At 40.7% G+C, this 20810-nt stretch overlaps 1 protein-coding gene across 6 annotated transcripts in view; it reads right to left on the bottom strand.

The window, feature by feature from the left end:
• ARHGAP12 (Rho GTPase activating protein 12) overlaps positions 1–20810 on the bottom strand; it is a 172375-nt gene that overhangs the window by 75906 nt on the left and 75659 nt on the right. For 5 of the 6 annotated variants that reach the window (XM_053713862.1, XM_053713863.1, XM_053713861.1 and 2 more), the window contains one exon: positions 6785–6865. The exons of the other annotated variant lie outside the window; for it this stretch is intronic. In XM_053713862.1, the coding sequence (XP_053569837.1) occupies positions 6785–6865 (81 nt within the window). The remainder of the gene's footprint in view (positions 1–6784; positions 6866–20810) is intronic. 6 annotated transcript variants of the gene reach the window in all.

Genomic DNA, 20810 nt, shown 5'->3' with positions numbered 1-20810 from the left:
ATATAAGAACTTTCCTGATAAATTCATTTCTTTCATATTGGCAAGAGTCCATTGGCTAGTGACGTATGGGATATACAATCCTACCAGGAGGAGCAAAGTTTCCCAAACCTCAAATATGCCTATGCCTATAAATACACCCCTCACCACACCCACAATTCAGTTTAACGAATAGCCAAGTAGTGGGGTGATAAAGAAAGGAGTAAAAAGCATCAACAAAGGAATTTGGAATTAATTGTGCTTTATACAAAAAATCATAACCACCATAAAAAGGGTGGGTCTCATGGACTCTTGCCAATATATAAGAAATTAATTTATCAGGTAAGCTCTTACATAAATTATGTTTTCTTTCATGTAATTGGCAAGAGTCCATGAGCTAGTGACGTATGGGATAGCAATACCCAAGATGTGGAACTCCACAGAAGAGTCACTAGAGAGGGAGGGATAAAATAATAACAGCCATTTTTCGCTGAAAAACAAAAATCAACAACCCAAAATATAAGTTTTTATTCTCATAATGAAAGAAACAAACATAGGCAGAGGAATCAAACTGAAACGGCTGCCTGAAGAACTTTTCTACCAAAAACTGCTTTCGAGAAAGCAAATACATCAAAATGGTAGAATTTATTAAAAGTGTGCAAAGAAGACCAAGTTGCTGCTTTGCAAATCTAATCAACTGAAGTTTCATTCTTAAAAGCCCACAAAGTGGAGACTGATCTAGTAAAATGAGCTGTAATTCTTTGAGGCGGGTCCTGACCGACTCCAAATAAGCCTGATGAATCAAAAGCTTTAACCATGATGCCAAGGAAATGGCAGAAGCCTTCTGACCTTTCCTAGAACCTGAAAAGATAACAAATAGACTAGAAGTCTTCCTGAAATCTTTAGTAGCTTCAACATAATATTTCAAAGCTCTCACCACATCCAAAGAAAGCAAGGATTTTGGATTAGGACACAAAGAAGGGACAACAATTTCTCTATTAATGTTGTTAGAATTCACAACCTTAGGTAGAAATTTAAATGAAGCCTGCAAAACTGCCTTATCCTGATAAAAAAAATCAGAAAAGGAGATTCACAAGAAAGAGCAGATAATTCGGATACTCTTCCAGCAGAAGAGATGGCCAAAAGGAACAATACTTTCCAAGAAAGTAGTTTAATGTCCAAAGAATGCATAGGCCCAAACGGAGGAACCTGTAAACCATTCAAATTCAAATTAAGACTCCAAGAAGGAGAGATTTATTTAGTAACAGGCTTAAATATGGGCCAAAGCCTGTACAAAACAGTGAATATCAGGAAGTTTAGCAATCTTTCCGTGAAATAAAACAGAAAGAGCAGAGATTTGCCGCTTTAAGGAACTTGCAGACAACCCTTTATCCAAACCCTCCTGAAGAAACTGTAAAATTCTAGGAATTCTAAAAGAATGCCAGGAGAATTTATGAGAACACCACCATGAAATATAAGTCTTCCAAACTTGATAATAAATCTCCCCAGAAACAGATTTACGAGCCTGTAACATAGTATTAATTACTGAGTCAGAGAAACCTCTATGACTAAGCACTAGGCGTTCAATTTCCATACCTTCAAATTCAATGATTTGAGATCCTGATGGAAAAAACGGACCTTGAGACAGAAGGTCTGGCCTTAATGGAAGTTGCCAAGGTTGGCAACTGGACATCCGGACAAGATCCGCATACCAGAACCTATGAAGCCAGGCTGGAGCTACCAGCAACAAAAAAGATTGTTCCATGATGATCTTGGAAATCACTCTTGGAAGAAGAACCAGAGGCGGGAAGATATAAGCAGGTTGGTAACACCAAGGAACTGCTAACGCATCCACCGCTTCCGTCTGAGGATCCCTGGACCTGGACAGGTACCTGGGAAGTTTGTTTAGATGGGAAGCCATCAGATCCATTTCTGGAAGACCCCATATCTGAACAAACTGAGAAAACACATCCGGATGGAGGGACCACTCCCCCGGATGTAAAGTCTGACGGCTGAGACAATCCGCTTCCCAATTGTCTATACCTGAAATATAAACAGCAGAAATTAGACAGGAACTGAATTACGCCCAAGCAAGTATCCAAGATACTTCTTTCATAGCTTGGGGACTGTGGGTCCCACCCTGATGATTGACATATGCCACAGTTGTGATATTGTCTGTCTGAAAACAAATGAACGGTTCTCTCTTCAACAGAGGCCAAACCTGAAGAGCCCTGAAAATAGCACGGAGTTCTAAAATATTGATTGGTAATCTCGCCTCTTGAGATTTCCAAACCCCTTGTGCTGTCAGAGATCCCCAGACAGCTCCCCAACCTGAAAGACTTGCATCTGTTGCAATCACAGTCCAGGTTGGACGAACAAAAGAGGCCCCTTGAACTATACGACGGTGATCTAACCACCAAGTCAGAGAACATTGGGATTTAAGGATATTGTGATATCTTTGTATAATCCCTGCACCATTGGTTCAGCATACAAAGCTGGAGAGGTCTCATATGAAAACGAGCAAAAGGGATCGCGTCCGATGCTGCAGTCATGAGACCTAAAACTTCCATGCACATAGCTACTGAAGGGAATGATTGAGACTGAAGGTTCCGACAAGCTGAAACCAATTGTAATCGTCTCTTGTCTGTTAGAGACAGAGTCATGGACACTGAATCTATCTGGAAACCTAAAAAGGTGACCCTTGTCTGAGGAATCCAAGAACGTTTTAGTAAATTGATCCTCCAACCATGTCTTTGAAGAAACAACACTAGTTGATTTTTGTGAGATTCTGCAGAATGTAATGACTGAGCTAGTACCAAGATATCGTCCAAATAAGGAAGTACCGCAATACCCCGTTCTCTGATTACAGAGAGTAGGGCACCGAGAACCTTTGAAAAGATTCTTGGAGCTGTCGCTAGGCCAAATGGAAGACAAATTGGTAATGCTTGTCTAGAAAAGAGAATCTCAGAAACCGATAGTGATCTGGATGAATCGGAATATGAAGATATGCATCCTGTAAGTCTATTGTGGACATATAATGCCCTTGCTGAACAAAAGGCAGAATAGTCCTTATAGTCACCATTTTGAATGTTGGTACACTTACATAACGATTCAAAATTCTCAGATCCAGAACTGGTCTGAATTAATTTTCTTTCTTTGGGACAATGAATAGATTGGTATAAAACCCCAGACCCTGTTCCTGAAACGGAACTGGTATAATTACCCCTGAAAGCTCCAGGTCTGAAACACACTTCAGAAAAGCCTGAGCCTTCACTGGATTTGCTGGGAATGCGTGAGAGAAAAAAATCTTCTCACAGGAGGTCTTACTCTGAATCCTATTCGGTACCCTTGAGTACCCTTCAGTACTCTAAATCCATTGATTTTGGACACAATCTGCCCAAATGTCTTGGAAGAATCTTAATCTGCCCCCTACCAGCTGAGCTGGAATGAGGGCCGCACCTTCATGCGGACTTGGGGGCTGGCTTTGGTTTCTTAAACGGTTTGGATTTATTCCAACTTGAAGGTTTCCAATTGGATCCAGATTCTTTGGGGGAAGGATTAGGTTTCTGTTCCTTATTTTGTCGAAAGGAACGAAAACGTTTTGAAGCTTTAGATTTACCCTTAGGTCTTATATCCTGAGGCAAAAAAACTCCCTTCCCTCCAGTGACAGTTGAAATAATCGAATCCAACTGAGAACTAAATAATTTATTACCTTGGAAAGAAAGAGATGGTAATTTAGACTTAAGATACCATGTCAACATTCCACTATTTGAGCCACAAAGCTCTTCTAGCTAAAATAGCTACAGACATAGATTTAACATAAATTTTGATGATATCAAAAATGGCATCACAGATAAAATGATTAGCATGTTGAAGCAAACAAACAATGCTAGACAAACCAGGATCCATTTCCTGTGGCGCTTAACTTTCCAACCAAAAAGTTTATGCAGCTGCAACATCAGCTATAGAAATGGCAGGCCTGAGAAGATGGCCAGAATATAAATAAGCTTTCCTTAGATAAGATTCAAGTTTCCTATCTAAAGGATCTTTAAAAGAAGTACTATCTTCCATAGGAATAGTAGTACGTTTCCCAAAACTCTAATCTAACTGCTGGCAAAGGATACAATTTTTTAAACCTTGAAGAATGAATAAAAGAAGTACCAGGCCTATTCCATTCCTTAGAAATCATATCAGAAATAGCATCAGGAATTGGAAAAACCTCTGGAGTAACCACGGGAGGTTTATAAACAGAATTTAAACGTTTACTTGTTTTAATATCAAGAGGACTAGTTTCCTCAATATCCAATGTAAACAACACCTCTTTTAACAAGGAACAAATATACTCCATTTTAAATAAATAAGTAGATTTGTCAGTGTCAATATCTGAGGAAGGATCTTCTGAATCAGATAGATCCTCAAGGATAATTCAGTATGTTGTCAGTCATTTGAAATTTCATCAACTTTATAAGAAGTTTTAAAAGACCTTTTACGTTTGTTAGAAGGCGGGATGGCAGACAAAGCCTTCTGAATTGCATCAGCAACAAAATCTTTTACATTCACAGGTATATCACGTACATTAGATGTTGAAGGAACAACAGGCAATGTACTATTACTGATGGACACATTCTCTGCATGTAAAGGTTTATCATGACAACTATTACATACCACAGCTGGAGATCTAATCTCCACAAATTTATAACAAATGCACTTAGCTTTGGTATGACTTATCGGGAAGCAGGGTTACAACAGTGGTTTCTGAGACAGGATCAGATTGTGACATCTTGCAAATGTGAGAGAAAAAACAACATATAAAGCAAAATTATCAATTTCCTTATATGGCAGTTTCAGGAAAGGGAAAAAAAATGCAGACAGCATAGCCCTCTGATATAGAGGAGAAGGCAAGAAGCATATAGAAATGGGGTTTTAAATAATGAAATTATTTGGTGCCAAGTATGACACACAACTTAAACTGAAATTTTTTTGGCATCCGGAAATGACACACTCGCGTCATTGAAGACGCAACCTGTACTCGGCATCAACTAAGACACTGGAAATTACTAAATTGCGTCATCGGATTTACCTTTGCGCCAAAAAATTCTTGCGCCAAGAATGACGCAATCAACATTGGCATTTTGCACCCTTGTGAGCCTAATTTTGCCCGCAAATTTTATTGAAAAAAACAGTCTATTGAAAAAAAAAGACTATACCCCAGGTAAGAAAAATATTTTCTGAAATATGAAACTGATAGTCTGCAAAAGGAAATATACATAAACCTGACTCATGGCAAATATAAATACAATACATATATTTAGAACTTTATATTAATACATAAAGTGCCAAACCATAGATAAGAGTGTCTTAAGTAATGAAAACATACTTACCGAAAGACACCTATCCACATATAGCAGATAGCCAAACCAGTACTGAAACAGTTATCAGTAGAGGTAATGGAATATGAGAGTATATCGTCAATCTGAATAAGGGAGGTAGGAGATGAATCTATACAACCGATAACAGAGAACATATGAAATAGATTTCCCGTGAGGAAAACCATTGCATGCAATAGGCGATACTCCCTTCACAACCCTGAAATTCGCTGTACTCTGAGAGAAATCGGGCTTCAAAATGCTGAGAAGCGCATATCAACGTAGAATCTAAGCACAAACTTGCTTAACCACCTAAATAGGAGGCAAAGTTTGTAAAACTGAATTGTGGGTGTGGTGAGGGGTGTATTTATAGGCATTTTGAGTTTTGTGAAACTTTGCCCCTCCTGGTAGGATTGTATATCCCATACGTCACTAGCTCATGGACTCTTGCCAATTACATGAAAGAAATAAAGAGCATTTATACTACAAAAATAAAATATTATTCTTGTTAATATTACATATTGGGCCAGATTACAGTGGAGCCCAAAATTGCACTTTCGCATGGGTGATATTTGTGCTCCACCAGTGCACATTATTAAGTGGGACCTTGCGTTTGCATTGCATGGAAGCCCAGCATTTAATAGAGCACGCTTCTATAGGCTCCAATGTTCTCGTTCTCATGACGTAAGACACAGCATGAGAAATAGCACAGCGAAGGGTTTAAGTTGCGCAACGATGGGCAGCAATTTTAAATAAATAAATATTTATATGGTTTTATATATATATATATATATATATATATATATATATATATATATATATATATATATATATATATATAATTTTTGTGTTTGTATGTGTACATACACATATTAACACAAATATATATGTATATAAGCATATAGATACTGTATATATTTACAGGGAACACACAGTTCCCCTAGAACTTTTCAGTGCCGTTTGTTTTCTAACACCCCACACCTGCCAACTTTAACCCCTAAAAACAGCTTTTTACATTTTTTTTTTTTTTTTAATTAAAAAAATAAAATATTCTTTATTTTGGCGGCAATTGTGGGTTATTTTGAAAATTAACCAGAGGTCTGACCTCTGGTTAATTTTCGGAGGCCTAATTGCTACCACAGGCTCGCAGTAGCAAAAAACAGCCACTTGTAAAAGCTGGTTGTTTATCGCACGCCTGCAAACGGGTGATTTTCCCATTTGCGAGCGAGCAATAAATTAGCACTCCACTTGTAATCTGGCCCTTTATTGGTAACCTCATCATACAAAAAAAAGTTAATAACTTCAGTCTACAGTAGCCCATTGTATAAATGGACAGATAAAATGTCTAACAAGTATCTTTTTTGACCCAACCAAAACTATATATTTTCTTCTTCCTTCAATCCAATAATAACATTGCTTAAGCTAAAAAGAATAAACCTTACTTTTGGCAATTCCCACTCTGAACGTGATCCATCTGCATTGTAGTAGTATGGTCTACCTTGTTCATCTATATGTTTCATCCACTAGAAATACAAAGAGTAGAACACACAGGCTTTTTAGTATTAAAATATTCTCAAAGGGAGCAGAAATGATGTACAAAACACATATTACCATTAGTTTACAAGTCACCCTGTTTAGAACAAAAGACAAACAGGCTTGTATATAAAAAAAACTATCTATTCTGAGTGCAAATTATAGCTAAAATCTGCAAAATTTTAATCCATTTCTACGTCTTATGTTCAATAAATGCATGAAAGTATATGCATGAATAAAAAATCCAATGTTATGGCCAACATTATGCTAAATTTAAAAATATTTAAAGCAGCATTCTAAAGCAAAGAATGAAAAGCATTATGGACCATAATTATGTGTTTAAACTTTCTCTCATCTGCATAATTATCTCAGATGCCTATCAGTCATTTAAGAAAATGCTTGAAACGGCCATAGACACTCTGCTAATGTTTCATGAGCACACAGACGCAAGCACAAATATAGCATTAAACACTAGCAAGGGTATTGCTGCTGCCAAACCAAGGATTCAGTGTATGCATAGTCTAAAAACATAAATTATGCTTACCTGATAATTTTCTTTTCTTCTGACGGGAAGAGTCCACAGCTGCATTCATTACTTTTGGGAAATACAGAACCTCGCCACCAGGAGGAGGCAAAGACAACCCAGCCAAAAGCTTAAATACCTCCCCCACTTCCCTCATCCCCCAGTCATTCTGCCAAGGGAACAAGGAACAGTAGGAGAAATATCAGGGTGAAAAAGGTACCAGAAGAACAAAAAATTACTGCTGCCTCAGACAAAACGCAGGCGGGAGCTGTGGACTCTTCCTTTCAGAAGAAAAGAAAATTATCATCAGGTAAGCATAATTTATGTTTTTCTTCTTAAACGGGAAGAGTCCACAGCTGAATTCATTACTTTTGGGAAAACAATACCCAAGCTAGAGGACACTGAATGCAAACAAAGGGTGGGTACAAAAAAGGCGGCCCCTTCGAAAGGCACCCCAGCCTGAAATTACCCGACACCCTGAAAAAATAATAAACGACAGGTAAAAACCCGAAGCCCAGGTAACTGCACATCAGTTACACAACCAGCAAAGCCGAGCTAGAGACCACTCAGCCCCAGAGTCTGCCGAGCACAAACAGCCTCTGAGGAGCCAGCCCCGCGGCTCTCGACTGCCATGAAGAACACTCAGCCAAAAAGACAAGGACCTCTACCTGCCTCCGATAGGGAGAACAGATCCTCAGAGAATCCAAAGGGACCGTTTCACATGGCTCAACAAACCTAGAACAACCCAAGGTTATCACGATAGTAGCGCCCAGGGAGACAAACTCCCTAAAAACATAAGGACCTGAAAGAAGTCCATTCCCAGGAAAACACGTCCCAAAAAAGACCTGAGGATCACCCTCACATCCCTGATACAGCACCATACCATAAGGTGCTACAGAAAAAACAGAATTTATGCTTACCTGATAAATTACTTTCTCTTACAGGTGTATTCAGTCCACAGATTCATCCTTACTTGTGGGATACCAATATCAAAGCAATAGGACACGGATGAAGGGAGGGAACAAGTCAGGTAACCTAAACAGAAGGCACCACTGCTTGCAAAACCTTTCTCCCAAAAATAGCCTCCGAAGAAGCAAAAGTATCGAATTTGTAAAATTTGGCAAATGTATGCAGTGAAGACCAAGTCGCTGCCTTACAAATCTGTTCAACAGAAGCCTCATTCTTGAAAGCCCATGTGGAAGCCACAGCTCTGGTGGAATGAGCTGTAATTCGTTCAGGAGGCTGCTTACCAGCAGTCTCATAAGCCAATCGGATGATGCTTTTCAGCCAGAATGAAAGAGAGGTAGCAGTCGCTTTCTGACCTCTCCTCTTACCAAAATACACAACAAACAAGGATGATGTTTGTCTGAAATCTTTAGTTGCTTTTAAATAGAACTTTAAAGCACGAACCACATCCAGATTGTTTAACAGTCGTTCCGTCTTAAAAACTGGATTAGGACACAGAGAAGGAACAATGATTTCCTGGTTAATATTCTTATTAGAAACCACCTTTGGAAGGAAACCAGGTTTAGTACGCAAAACAACCTTATCTGCATGGAACACCAGATAGGGTGAATTACACTGTAAAGCAGATAGTTCTGAAACTCTTCGAGCAAAAGAAATAGCTACTAAAAACAAAACTTTCCAAGATAATAACTTGATATCTATGGAATGCAAAGGTTCAAACGGAACCCCTTGAAGAACTGAAAGAACTAAATTTAGACTCCATGGAGGAGACACAGGTCTATAGACAGGCTTGATTCTAACTAAGGCCTGTGCAAACGCCTGAACGTCTGGTACAGCTGCTAAACGCTTGTGTAACAGAATAGACAGAGCAGATATCTGTCCCTTTAAGAAACTAGCTGACAGACCTTTCTCCAAACCTTCTTGGAGAAAAGACAATATCCTTGGAATCCTAACTTTACTCCACGAGTAACCCTTGGATTCACACCAACAAAGATATTTCCGCCATATCTTATGGTAAACTTTCCTGGTGACAGGCTTTCTGGCCTGTATCAGAGTATCTATAACTGATTCAGAGAAACCCCGCTTAGCTAGGATTAAGCGTTCAATCTCCAAGCAGTCAGTTGCAGAGAAGCTAGATTTGGATGCTTGAAAGGACCTTGGATTAGAAGATCCTGTCTCGATGGCAGTTTCCATGGTGGGGCCGATGACATGCCCACTAGGTCTGCATACTAAGTCCTGCGTGGCCACGCATGCGCTATCAGAATTACCGAAGCCTTCTCCTGTTTGATTCTGGCTATTAGCCGAGGGAGAAGAGGAAACGGTGGAAAGACATAAGCTAGACTGAATGACCAAGGCGCTATTAATGCATCTATCAATGCCGCCTTGGGATCCCTGGATCTGGATCCGTAAAGGGGAAGTTTGGTGTTCTGACGGGACGCCATCAGATCCAACTCTGGAATGCCCCAAAGCTGAGTTAGTTGAGCAAAAACCTCCGGGTGGAGTTCCCACTCCCCCGGATGGAAAGTCTGACGACTTAGAAAATCCGCCTCCCAGTTGTCTACTCCTGGGATGTGAATTGCAGATAGATGGCAGGAGTGATCCTCCGCCCATTTGATAATCTTGGATACTTCCTTCATCACTAGGGAACTCTTTGTTCCCCCCTGATGATTGATGTACGCTACAGTCGTGATGTTGTCCGACTGAAATCTGATGAATTTGGCCTCTGCTAGTTGAGGCCACGCCTGGAGCGTATTGAATATCGCTCTCAGCTCCAAAATGTTTATCGGGAGAAGAGATTCTTCCCGAGACCATAGTCCCTGAGCCTTCAGGGAGTTCCAGACCGCACCCCAGCCTACCAGACTGGCATCGGTCGTGACAATGATCCACTCCGGTCTACGGAAACTCATTCCCTGAGACAGGTGATCTTGAGACAACCACCAAAGAAGAGAGTCTCTGGTTGTTTGGTCCATTTGAATTTGAGGAGATAAATCTGCGTAATCTCCATTCCACTGTTTGAGCATGCACAGTTGCAGTGGTCTGAGATGGATTCGGGCGAAAGTCCATTGCCGCAACCATTAAACCAATTACTTCCATGCACTGAGCCACGGAAGGCCGAGGAATGGAATGAAGAACTCGGCAAGTATTCAACAGTTTTGCCTTCCTGACCTCTGTCAGAAAGATTTTCATATCTACCGAGTCTATTAATGTTCCCAGAAAGGGAACCCTTGTGAGCGGGGACAGAGAACTCTTTTCTACGTTCACCTTCCACCCGTGAGACCTTAGAAAGGTCAGAACGATGTCTGTATAAGCCTTGGCTCTGTGAAAGGACGACGCCTGTATTAAAATGTCGTCTAGGTAAGGTGCTACTGCAATGCCCCGCGGTCTTAGTACCGCTAGAAGGGACCCTAGCACCTTTGTGAAAATTCTGGGAGCGGTGGCCAACCCGAAAGGAAGGACCACGAACTGGTAATGTGTGTCCATAAAGGCGAACCTTAGGAACTGATGGTGATCTTTGTGGATAGGTATATGTAGGTACGCATCCTTTAGATCCACGGTAGTCATATATTGACCTTCCTGGATCATCGGCAAAATTGTCCGAATGGTTTCCATCTTGAAAGACGGAACTCTGAGGAATTTGTTTAGAATTTTTAGATCCAGGATAGGCCTGAAAGTTCCTTCCTTTTTGGGAACTACGAACAGGTTTGAGTAAAAGCCCAGTCCCTTGTTCTGCAATTGGAACTGGGTGTATCACTCCCATTTTTAGTAGATCTTCTACACAGCGTAAGAACGCCTGTTTCTTTGTTTTGTCTGAAGACAAACGAGAAATGTGGAACCTTCCCCTTGGGGGAGAGTCCTTGAATTCTAGAAGATACCCCTGAGCAACTATTTCTAAAGCCCAGGGATCCAGAACGTCTCTTGCCCAAGCCTGAGCAAAGAGAGAGAGAGTCTGCCCCCTACCAGATCCGATCCCGGATCGGGGGCTACCCCTTCATGCTGTCTTGGTAGCAGGAGCAGGCTTCTTGGCCTGTTTACCCTTATTCCAGCCCTGCAAGGATTTCCAGGTTGCTTTGGGCTGGGAAGCGTTATCTTGCTTTGCAGCAGCAGAGGTTGCAGTAGGTCCGCTCCTGAAGTAGCGAAAGGAGCGAAAATTAGCCTTGTTTTTGGCCTTAAACGGCCTATCTTGAGGAAGGGCATGGCCCTTGCATCAGAAATAATTTCTTTCAGCTCTGGGCCGAAAAGGGTTTTCCCCTTGAAGGGAATATTTAACAATTTTGTCTTGGACGACACATCCGCCGACCATGATTTGAGCCAAAGCGCTCTTTGCGCCATGACGGCAAAACCTGATTTTTTCGCTGCTAGTTTAGCCAATTGGAGAGCGGCATCAGTGATAAAGGAATTAGCCAGCTTTAAAGCGTGAATTCTATCCATAACCTCATCATAAGAAGTCTCCCTCTGGAGCGACTCCTCCAGGGCCTCAAACCAAAAAGCCGCTGCAGTAGTTACCGGGATAATGCAGGCAATAGGTTGAAGCAGAAAACCTTGCTGAACAAAAATTTTCTTCAGCAATCCTTCCAATTTTTTATCCATAGGATCTTTGAAAGCACAACTGTCCTCTATTGGTATAGTTGTACGCTTAGCCAGTGTTGAAACAGCCCCCTCTACCTTAGGGACCGTCTGCCACGCGTCCCGCCTAGGGTCGATTATGGGGAACATTTTCTTAAAGATAGGTGGGGGAACAAAGGGTACACCTGGTCTCTCCCACTCCTTAGTCACAATATTCGCCACCCTCTTTGGGATCGGAAATGCCTCAGTGTATACAGGGACCTCTAAATATCTGTCCATTTTACACAATTTTTCAGGGACCACCATGGGGTCACAATCATCCAGCGTAGCTAAAACCTCCTTAAGCAGGACGCGGAGGTGTTCCAGCTTAAACTTAAACGCTAAGGAATCTGACTCTGCCTGCTGAGAAATTTTTCCTGTGTCAGAAATTTCTCCCTCAGACAGCCCTTCTCTCACTCCTATCTCTGAGTTTTGTGAGGGCACTAAAGATAAATTATCCAAAGTTTCAGATTGCTCATCCTCTGTATTTAAAACTGAGCTATTGCGCTTTCTTGGAAAAACTGGCACTTTGGATAAAAATGCTGCAAGTGAATTATCCATTACTGCTGCTAATTGCTGTAAAGTAATAGGGGCCAATGCGCTAGAGGTACTAGGCATCGCTTGCGCGGGCGTAACTGGTGTAGACACGTGGGGGGAGGAAGAAGGACTATCCTCATTACCCTCTGTTAAGGAATCATCTTGGGCAGCATTTTTAATTGTCACTGGATGATCTTTAAAATGCTTAGATGTTTTTGCACACTTTAAACATAAATGTAATGGGGGTACTGCCATGGCTTTTGAACATATAGAACAAGGTCTATCTGAAGGCTCAGACATGTTTGACAGACTCAGACAACAATAAAATATTGAAAAAAATACTTTTTGAAAAAACGTTACTGTCTCTTTAAATAATAAAAAGGCATACACTTTTTTCCAAATCATCAAAAAACATCTGATCGTAATGAAATTTTCACCACATGATCCTAATGCCTTGAAATGATTGCACACAAGTTTTGAAATCGTTTAACCCCTTAATGCCCAAACCGGAGCAAAATGAAGTAAATACCCAGTTTAACCCACTACAGTACTATGCCACAGTCTTTGCTGTGGCTTTACCTTCCTTTAGGGTTATCTGCAGGTGTAAAATAAGCCTCCCTGAAGTCCTCCTGTACTCTAAAGGCTCTGCACATGAAGCTGCGTGGAGCGGTGTTGCAAATTAACTGCGCAATTGAGGCGCGAAAATGAGGCCCCCTCCTTCCTTATCCAGAGTTATGGGGCCTTTCTGAGTCAGATTAGCCGTCTTATACAATGCCAGGCGTAAAAAATCCCCAAAAAGTGTTTCCAACATTTAAAAACGCTTAAGAAATATAAGATTACCTTAATAAAGTAATCGATTTAGCCCATCACAGTGTCTGTCAGTATTAAAGCCCTTAACTGAAGCCATCATTCTATACTGTCTCAGAAAATGGCTTACCTTCCCTCATGGGGTATCTGTCAGTCTTCTAGCACTACCAGGTCTTGATAGAAAAAATGACTGCACATACCTTAAGCAGTATAAGCCTGCAAACTGTTCCCCCCAACTGAAGTTCTCCTCTACTCAACAGTCCTGTGTGGGAACAGCAATGGATTTTAGTTACAACATGCTAAAATCTTTTTCCTCTCAGCAGAAATCTTCATCACTTTCTGCCTCAGAGTAAATAGTACAAACCGGCACTATTTTAATATAACAAACTCTTGATTGAAGAAATAAAAACTACAAATCTAACACCACATACTCTTTACCCTCCCGTGGAGATGCTACTTGTTAGAGCGGCAAAGAGAATGACTGGGGGGGCGGAGCCTGAGGGGAGCTATATGGACAGCTTTGCTGTGTGCTCTCTTTGCCACTTCCTGTAGGGATTGAGAATATCCCACAAGTAAGGATGAATCCATGGACTGAATACACCAAGTAAGAGAAACATGAGTTCCCTGTTGCATCGTATCAAGTCGAAAACTGCAGGCTAGACAAGAATAGACAGCAGAGACAGGGTAACTATCCCAGCAGCTAGCAAAGAGCTCTCCAAGAGAACACCAAGCCATCTAAACAGGAACTCGCATGACTAGCTTCGAGGTGTAAAGCTGACCCAGCCATCGTGGTACCAAAACCACAGAAGAGGTGCCGAAAAACTCGACAACAGCCCTCAGGAGTACCGGGCTCCAAGGAGCGTCCCCTCCCAGCACCAGACGCCGTTAGAAAAGAGGAGGACATCAAAAGTCCTCCCACAGAAGGGGAGGACAGACCCAAGAAGAAAACGGTCAACACTGCATAGAGTAACATATAATGCCCTTGCTGAACAAAAGGCAGAATAGTCCTTATAGTCACCATTTTGAATGTTGGTACACTTACATAACGATTCAAAATTCTCAGATCCAGAACTGGCCTGAATTAATTTTCTTTCTTTGGGACAATGAATAGATTTGAATAAAACCCCAGACCCTGTTCCTAAAATAGAACTGGCATGATTACCCCTGATAACTCCAGGTCTGAAACACACTTCAGAAAAGCCTGAGCCTTTACTGGGTTTACCGGGAATGCGTGAGAGAAAAAAAATCTTCTCACAGGCGGTCTTACTCTGAATCCTATTCTGTACCCCTGAGAGACAATACTCTGAATCCAATGATTTTGGACCGAATTGATCCAAACATCTTAGAAAAATTTTAATCTGCCCCCTACCAGCTGAGCTGGAATAAGGGCCGCACCTTCATGCGGACTTGGGGGCTGGTTTTGATCTCTTAAATGGCTTGGATTTATTCCAATTTGAAGAAGGTTTCCAATTGGAAGCAGATTCCTTGGGGGAAGGATTAGGTTTATGTTCCTTATTTGGACGAAAGGAACGAAAACGATTAAAAGCTTTAGATTTACCCTTAGGTTCATGGACTCTTGCCAATTACATGAAAGAAACATAATTCTATTAATCAAAAATGTGCAACTTCCGTGGAAGTGCCCACGCGACCACAAAATCGCAATATCGGTTCCAGAGAAGAACGTTCTCAAAAACGGAAATCTAACAGACATGAGCTTAAAGGGACAGTCAACACCAGAATTTTTGTTAAAAAAAAAAAAAAAAATAGATAATCCCTTTATTACCAATTCCCCAGTTTTGCATAACCAACAGTTATTATACACGTTTTAACTCTGTAATTACCTTGTATCTAAGCCTCAGCAGACTGCCCCCTTATTTCAGTTCTTTTGACAGACTTGCAGTTTAGCCAATCAGAGCTGTCTCCATGGTAAATTCACGTGCATGAGCTCAATGTTATCTATATGAAACACATGAACTAATGCCCTCTAGTGGTGATTGGTGAATGCATTTAGATTAGAGGCAGCCTTCAAGTTCTAAGAAATTAGCATATGAACCTCCTAGGTTTAGCTTTCAGCTAAGAATACCAAGAAAGCAAAGCAAAATTGGTGATAAAAGTAAATTGGAATGTTTTTTAAAATTACATGCCCTATCTGAATCATAAAAGGTTTTTTTGGACTTGACTGTCCCCTTAAGAAAAACAAATTAAACATCCATCCAGATCAAAAATAAAAGGAAGGCAGCACCCATCGGGTGAACGCCCAAGGTTAATGAAAACGCCAACGGGACCAGCCGATTAGAGGCCCCATTCAACCAAGCTCAGAACTGGAACCGAAACAAAGAAAAAATAAAACTGAGACGTTAAGGAGATTGGCTTCATCCCCAAACGTTGCATCCAGTTTGCCATCCAGTATCTAAGGCCTCGGATCCCTCGGCCCACTAGGACTGGGATCCTCTAACATTGCCAAAACATGCCTTAAAAGAACACGTAGACGTACCAGCCAATAAAGGAAGGCAAAATAAATAAAAGACCCTGAGGTTGGGGCCATTGAAGCCTCAGAGGCCAAACTGAATCACGCGATCTCACGCCCGACGGGCCCTGGTTAACAGAACAGGGACAGTATCTTACAAATATTTTACTTGGGAGATATAAATGAGTCAGCGCCAAAGAAATGGCCATGCGGAACCGTGCCGTAACCTCTGGAGGAAACAAGCCACCTTCCGGAGAAGGAGTAAAGGCAGTAGGGACACCTGCTTGCATAGCCGAGAAAGGGTCTGGGGCACGCACCTCACGGGACATGGAAATCTCGGAGGCGGATGGCTCAACGCACTCTAAGCTCCCTGAGTCGGGAGAGGAGAGTACTCTAGAATGGCAATCAGAACATAACTGATGGGCATTGATAACCCGGGCCATTTCATATTCATCACAAGACGCATTTTCCGTATCGGGGACATCCGTGTCCAAGATATCAGAATCCTCCATAATCTTGGGATTACAAAAAAATAACTGGCACCATTTTTACATCCCCAATGGCTGGGGCACTCACCACCTCCTGTGAACCAGACAACCCACGAGCTAGACTCTCTGTCGCACACAGTCGGCATACGGAAGTGACCACACCTGTCACAAGGTGCACCGTGCCAATCACAAAAAGGGCGCGCAATCTTGAGAGATTGCATCATTAAGATAAGGCCATTATGTTCAGAAAAAGCCGTGAGCCTAAGTATTGCTACATATTAGCAGATAGAACCATATAACAAACATGATTAAAGTCCTCCCTGTTCAATAACCCCCCTCAGGAGATATTAACCCATGATTCCTTATTAAGGACCCTACCTTGTTTCGTTGACATTACATTCACATATCGAAACAAAATGACACAATATTACCAGAATCTAGGCCGTGAAACAGGAACACGGCCCTTCAAGTGTGACAGATAGTAGCCTCGCTTCTGACATAGACTTGAGTGAATAAAGGTAGGCAGCGAAACTTGTCAATGCTGATTACCAAGGAGCTGTTAATATGAGTCGGGATGGTTTCGTAGGAAAACGCTAACTGCATCTCCGGACTATAACTTTCATCCATGCTCTCACTGAGAGGCTGACAGGACTACTTAAAACTCCAGTCCCATTGCGAAGAGTACTACCCTCCATAAGAGACTATCTTGAACTTCTGACACTTCTCTGCCAACCTCCTGTGATGAAAGGCAAAGAATGACTGGGGGATGAGGGAAGTGGGGGGGAGGTATTTAAGCCTTTTACTGGGGTGTCTTTGCCTCCTCCTGGTGGTCAGGTTCTGTATTTCCCAAAAGTAATGAATGCAGCTGTGGACTCTTCCCATTTAAGAAGAAAAATCTATTTAATCAACAGAAATACTAGGAGTGCGATGAACCTTACACAGAAGACAACCTTTTACCCACTTGCCATGTTTCTTCTGGTCTGGAAGAGGTCTCCTTTGACAAAGTAGCTAGTAAGCCTACTTGTTATATTACAGTCTACTGCTCCTTAACCCTCTTCATGTGGCCTTTAAAGAGACATGAAACAACATTTTTTCTTTCACAGCTCAGATATAGCATTGAATTTTAAACTACTTTCCAATTTACTTATCTAATTTGTTTCCTTTTCTTGGTATTCATTGCTGAAGCAGCAATACACTACTGGGAGCAAGCTGAATGCATTAGGTGAGCCAATAACATGAGGCATTTATGTGCAGCCACCAATCAGCAGCTTCTGAGCCTACCTATGTGTCCTTAACAAAGGATACCAAGAGAACAAAACAAATTATATAATAGTAGTACATTGGAAAATTGACATGCTTTGTCTGAATTATGAAAAAAACGGGGTTTACTTCCCTTTAAGTGCATACAGGGAAGGAATCTTGTCAATAAACAGTGTGACTACAGCCTGGTACATTTCAGAAATAATGCCAGTCCGTGATAGGACGCATGGGAACACAGCTGTGTGCATGTGCACTAGCAAATCAGTGGCAAAGACTATAGTCAAAACGGGGAGGTAAAGTGCTGAACACCACAACATGTGGTACTACAATATGGCTTTGTTGTGAATCAGCCTCTCCACTACTGTCTTGTAAATAAATACAGGGAGCTTTTTAAAAATGGAGGGCTGGTCACTACTAATAGAAGGCAATGCAAATAAACCTGCTTAAGGTGATTGTAAAGTTTTAAGATGTAATACAGCTTATAGCAAATCATTCATAAAAACAGGGGCACTTTAAGTCATGAAATGTATTAAGCATGCTTCCTTAATAAAATATTTACCATTTAAAGATGGTAAACATGGTGCAGTTCCTCTGCCTGCATCCAATACTTTATTTAGCAGATCAAAAACAAATTTGGCTTCATTCAATTGTTGCGTGCCCCACGAGCTGGATGCCAAGTGGGGCAAGCAACAATTGGATGAATTGGATCCTTCATCGATCTGCTAAATAAAGTATTAGACGCAGGCAGAGAACCTGCGCTATGTTTACCATCTCTAAATTGTAAATATTTTACTAAGGAAGCGTGCTTCAAAAATGTAATGACTTAAAGTGCCCCTGTTTTTATGAATGATTTGATATATATGCTGTGGTACATCTTAAAACGTTACAATCACTTTAAATACCTAATAAGAAGCTGGAATGGCTTTTCATAACAGGTTACTGATGTTTTCTGCTCTTTGGTGATGAAGGCCACACAAACCCCATATTTTGGGCAGCCCTGGTACAGGGCCTCTTGTCTGTTGGAGCAGCTTTGATGCTAAGGTTTTGCTTCACATCACTCACAACCAAAGCTGAACAGTCAGGAAACGAGTAAGAAGATTTCTTATGCCAGGGAGATATTTCTAGTCACTATAACACACTTGAGACCCGCTGAATGCACAATTGCCCACAAAAAACTAAAGGGACATCCTAATGCAAAAATGACATGGACTAAAAAATATCATAGAGAACTATATGTTTAGCCCCCACAAAGGAGGTATAATCAAATGCAAGAAAAAAAAATGTTTATAAAAAAAAATAAACCAGAAAAATAATAGTTTCATTAATGAGAGTAAATAAAACTGAACCAAAGGAAAGCAAAGCTAATATCCATTTATCATTGTGGAGCTTTTGATTGATACTTTAAACAAAAACTTTATAATTTTTGGTTATGAGTGTATACTATAAGGCAGAACTGAACAAACACAGGAGCCAGGGAGCCACTGGCTCCCAACTATTTTGGTTATTCTCAATATATCTATATAAAACTACCACTGTTTTGCTCCTAAAACTTTTTCTGGCTCCTAAATTTTAAACAGATTTGTCGACCACTGCTATAAGGCCTTTGCCACGGTTAAAACAGTTATCTAGGGTCAGATATGTGCAAATTAGAGCATGTAACCTTTGCGTCAGAAGGCAAGGCTGCCGACCTGGGTCTCACAACCATTGCCTAAGCATTGCTAAAAAAGGGAAGTTGTTCATGTCTCACTAATGTGTTCCAGTAATAGAGCATGTAGAATAAAATAATTAAACAATACCACAATTGTAAAATAAAGTAATGTTGTTAAGTTCTAATTTGTGAGAGGATGTTATTAAGAAAATATGCATTGCTGTGTTTAAATCCTTGCAAAAGGGTTAATAAAATAGTTAAAGGGATATGAACCCCCCCCGCCCAAAAAATAATTGTGTGATTCAGACTGAGCATACAATTTAAAAAAAAAAGTTTCCAATTAACTTCTATTATCAAATTTGCTTCATTCCCATGATATTCTGTGCTGAGGAGATACCCAGGTAGGCATCTGGAGCACTATAGTGGAAATACTGATGGCTACAAGTTAGATTGAATACATGAGGACTGTACCTGTATGATGTGGATAAAGGCGGCAGCTTACCTGTTTGTGTACCCCTGTCGTTAAAAAGAAACAGTGAGGAGGGAGCTCCACAGATGCATCTGATAGATTTGTACATATGGTTACAGCATGCTCTTACCTTGTAGTTATGTATGACCTGAAGTGCAATATCCAACTGCGGTCTTGCCGCATTATTCACAAGCTGTTTACAGACAAGGTCACGTAAGTAACTTTTTGCTTCTGTTCATCGTTTCTCTATAAGTCTGTTCCTCATATACCTTAATAATCTCAAGTAGAGGTGAATCTGCTACATTATATGTGGGACTCTCCTTTATGCTTCATAGGGAACTTATGTGTTCACGAGCCATTCAGTATTGACTTTGGTAACTGCATTGCTACTAAATGTTCTAAAATAGCTAGATATACTGTCATTTTGCATCAAACTGGATTTTGTGAATGTATCAAATAGATTTATGCTATACTTGTTTGACAACATGTTCCAGTGTGCATAGTGTGTATATTTGGGTCTCGCTACAAATATATCATCATTTACTTGTTGATTTAAGTATATCCAATAATAGGTGTTTGTATCATGTGTCCATTCTATATTTAATATTTACTCAGTACTATATTGGTCCTGACAACTCAGGTGGCATGTCTTGTCTTGTGTGTTCCACACTTTGTTTTAGATATTGGAATCTGAGCTGTTAGAGTGCTGAATTCTCTTCCTTTCAAGATTAGGCTTGTAATCTTGTTTGTTTGACTTAATAATTTTTGTAATATAAAATTTTGAAGGGTCTGCACCACCACCCACTTCTTGCGGTCTAACTACCTTTAGGGTGGCTTTGCAATTATAAGATATTATATAGTATTTTGAAACAAAATCTCTCCCTATTCTTTTTTTGTTTTTATACGGAAATACTCTATACTTATCTTACTTGACCTCTCAGCTGCCTTCGACACAGTCAACCACCCCACCCCCACAGACCATCAGCTCTTTTGGATCCACTCTTATTTTTTAACAGGTCCTTGTCTCATTTGCTGGTGACTCCTACTCTCCAATACCTCTGTCTGTTGGAGCACCTCAAGGCTCTGTCCTCTTCTCCATTTACACTTCTTCACTGGGTAAACTTATCAACAGCTATGGCTTCAAATATCACCTTTATGCTGATGATA

This window comes from Bombina bombina, chromosome 5 (genome assembly GCF_027579735.1).
Source record: "Bombina bombina isolate aBomBom1 chromosome 5, aBomBom1.pri, whole genome shotgun sequence".
Lineage (NCBI taxonomy): Eukaryota > Metazoa > Chordata > Amphibia > Anura > Bombinatoridae > Bombina > Bombina bombina.
This window is presented reverse-complemented; position numbering and strand designations above follow the sequence as displayed.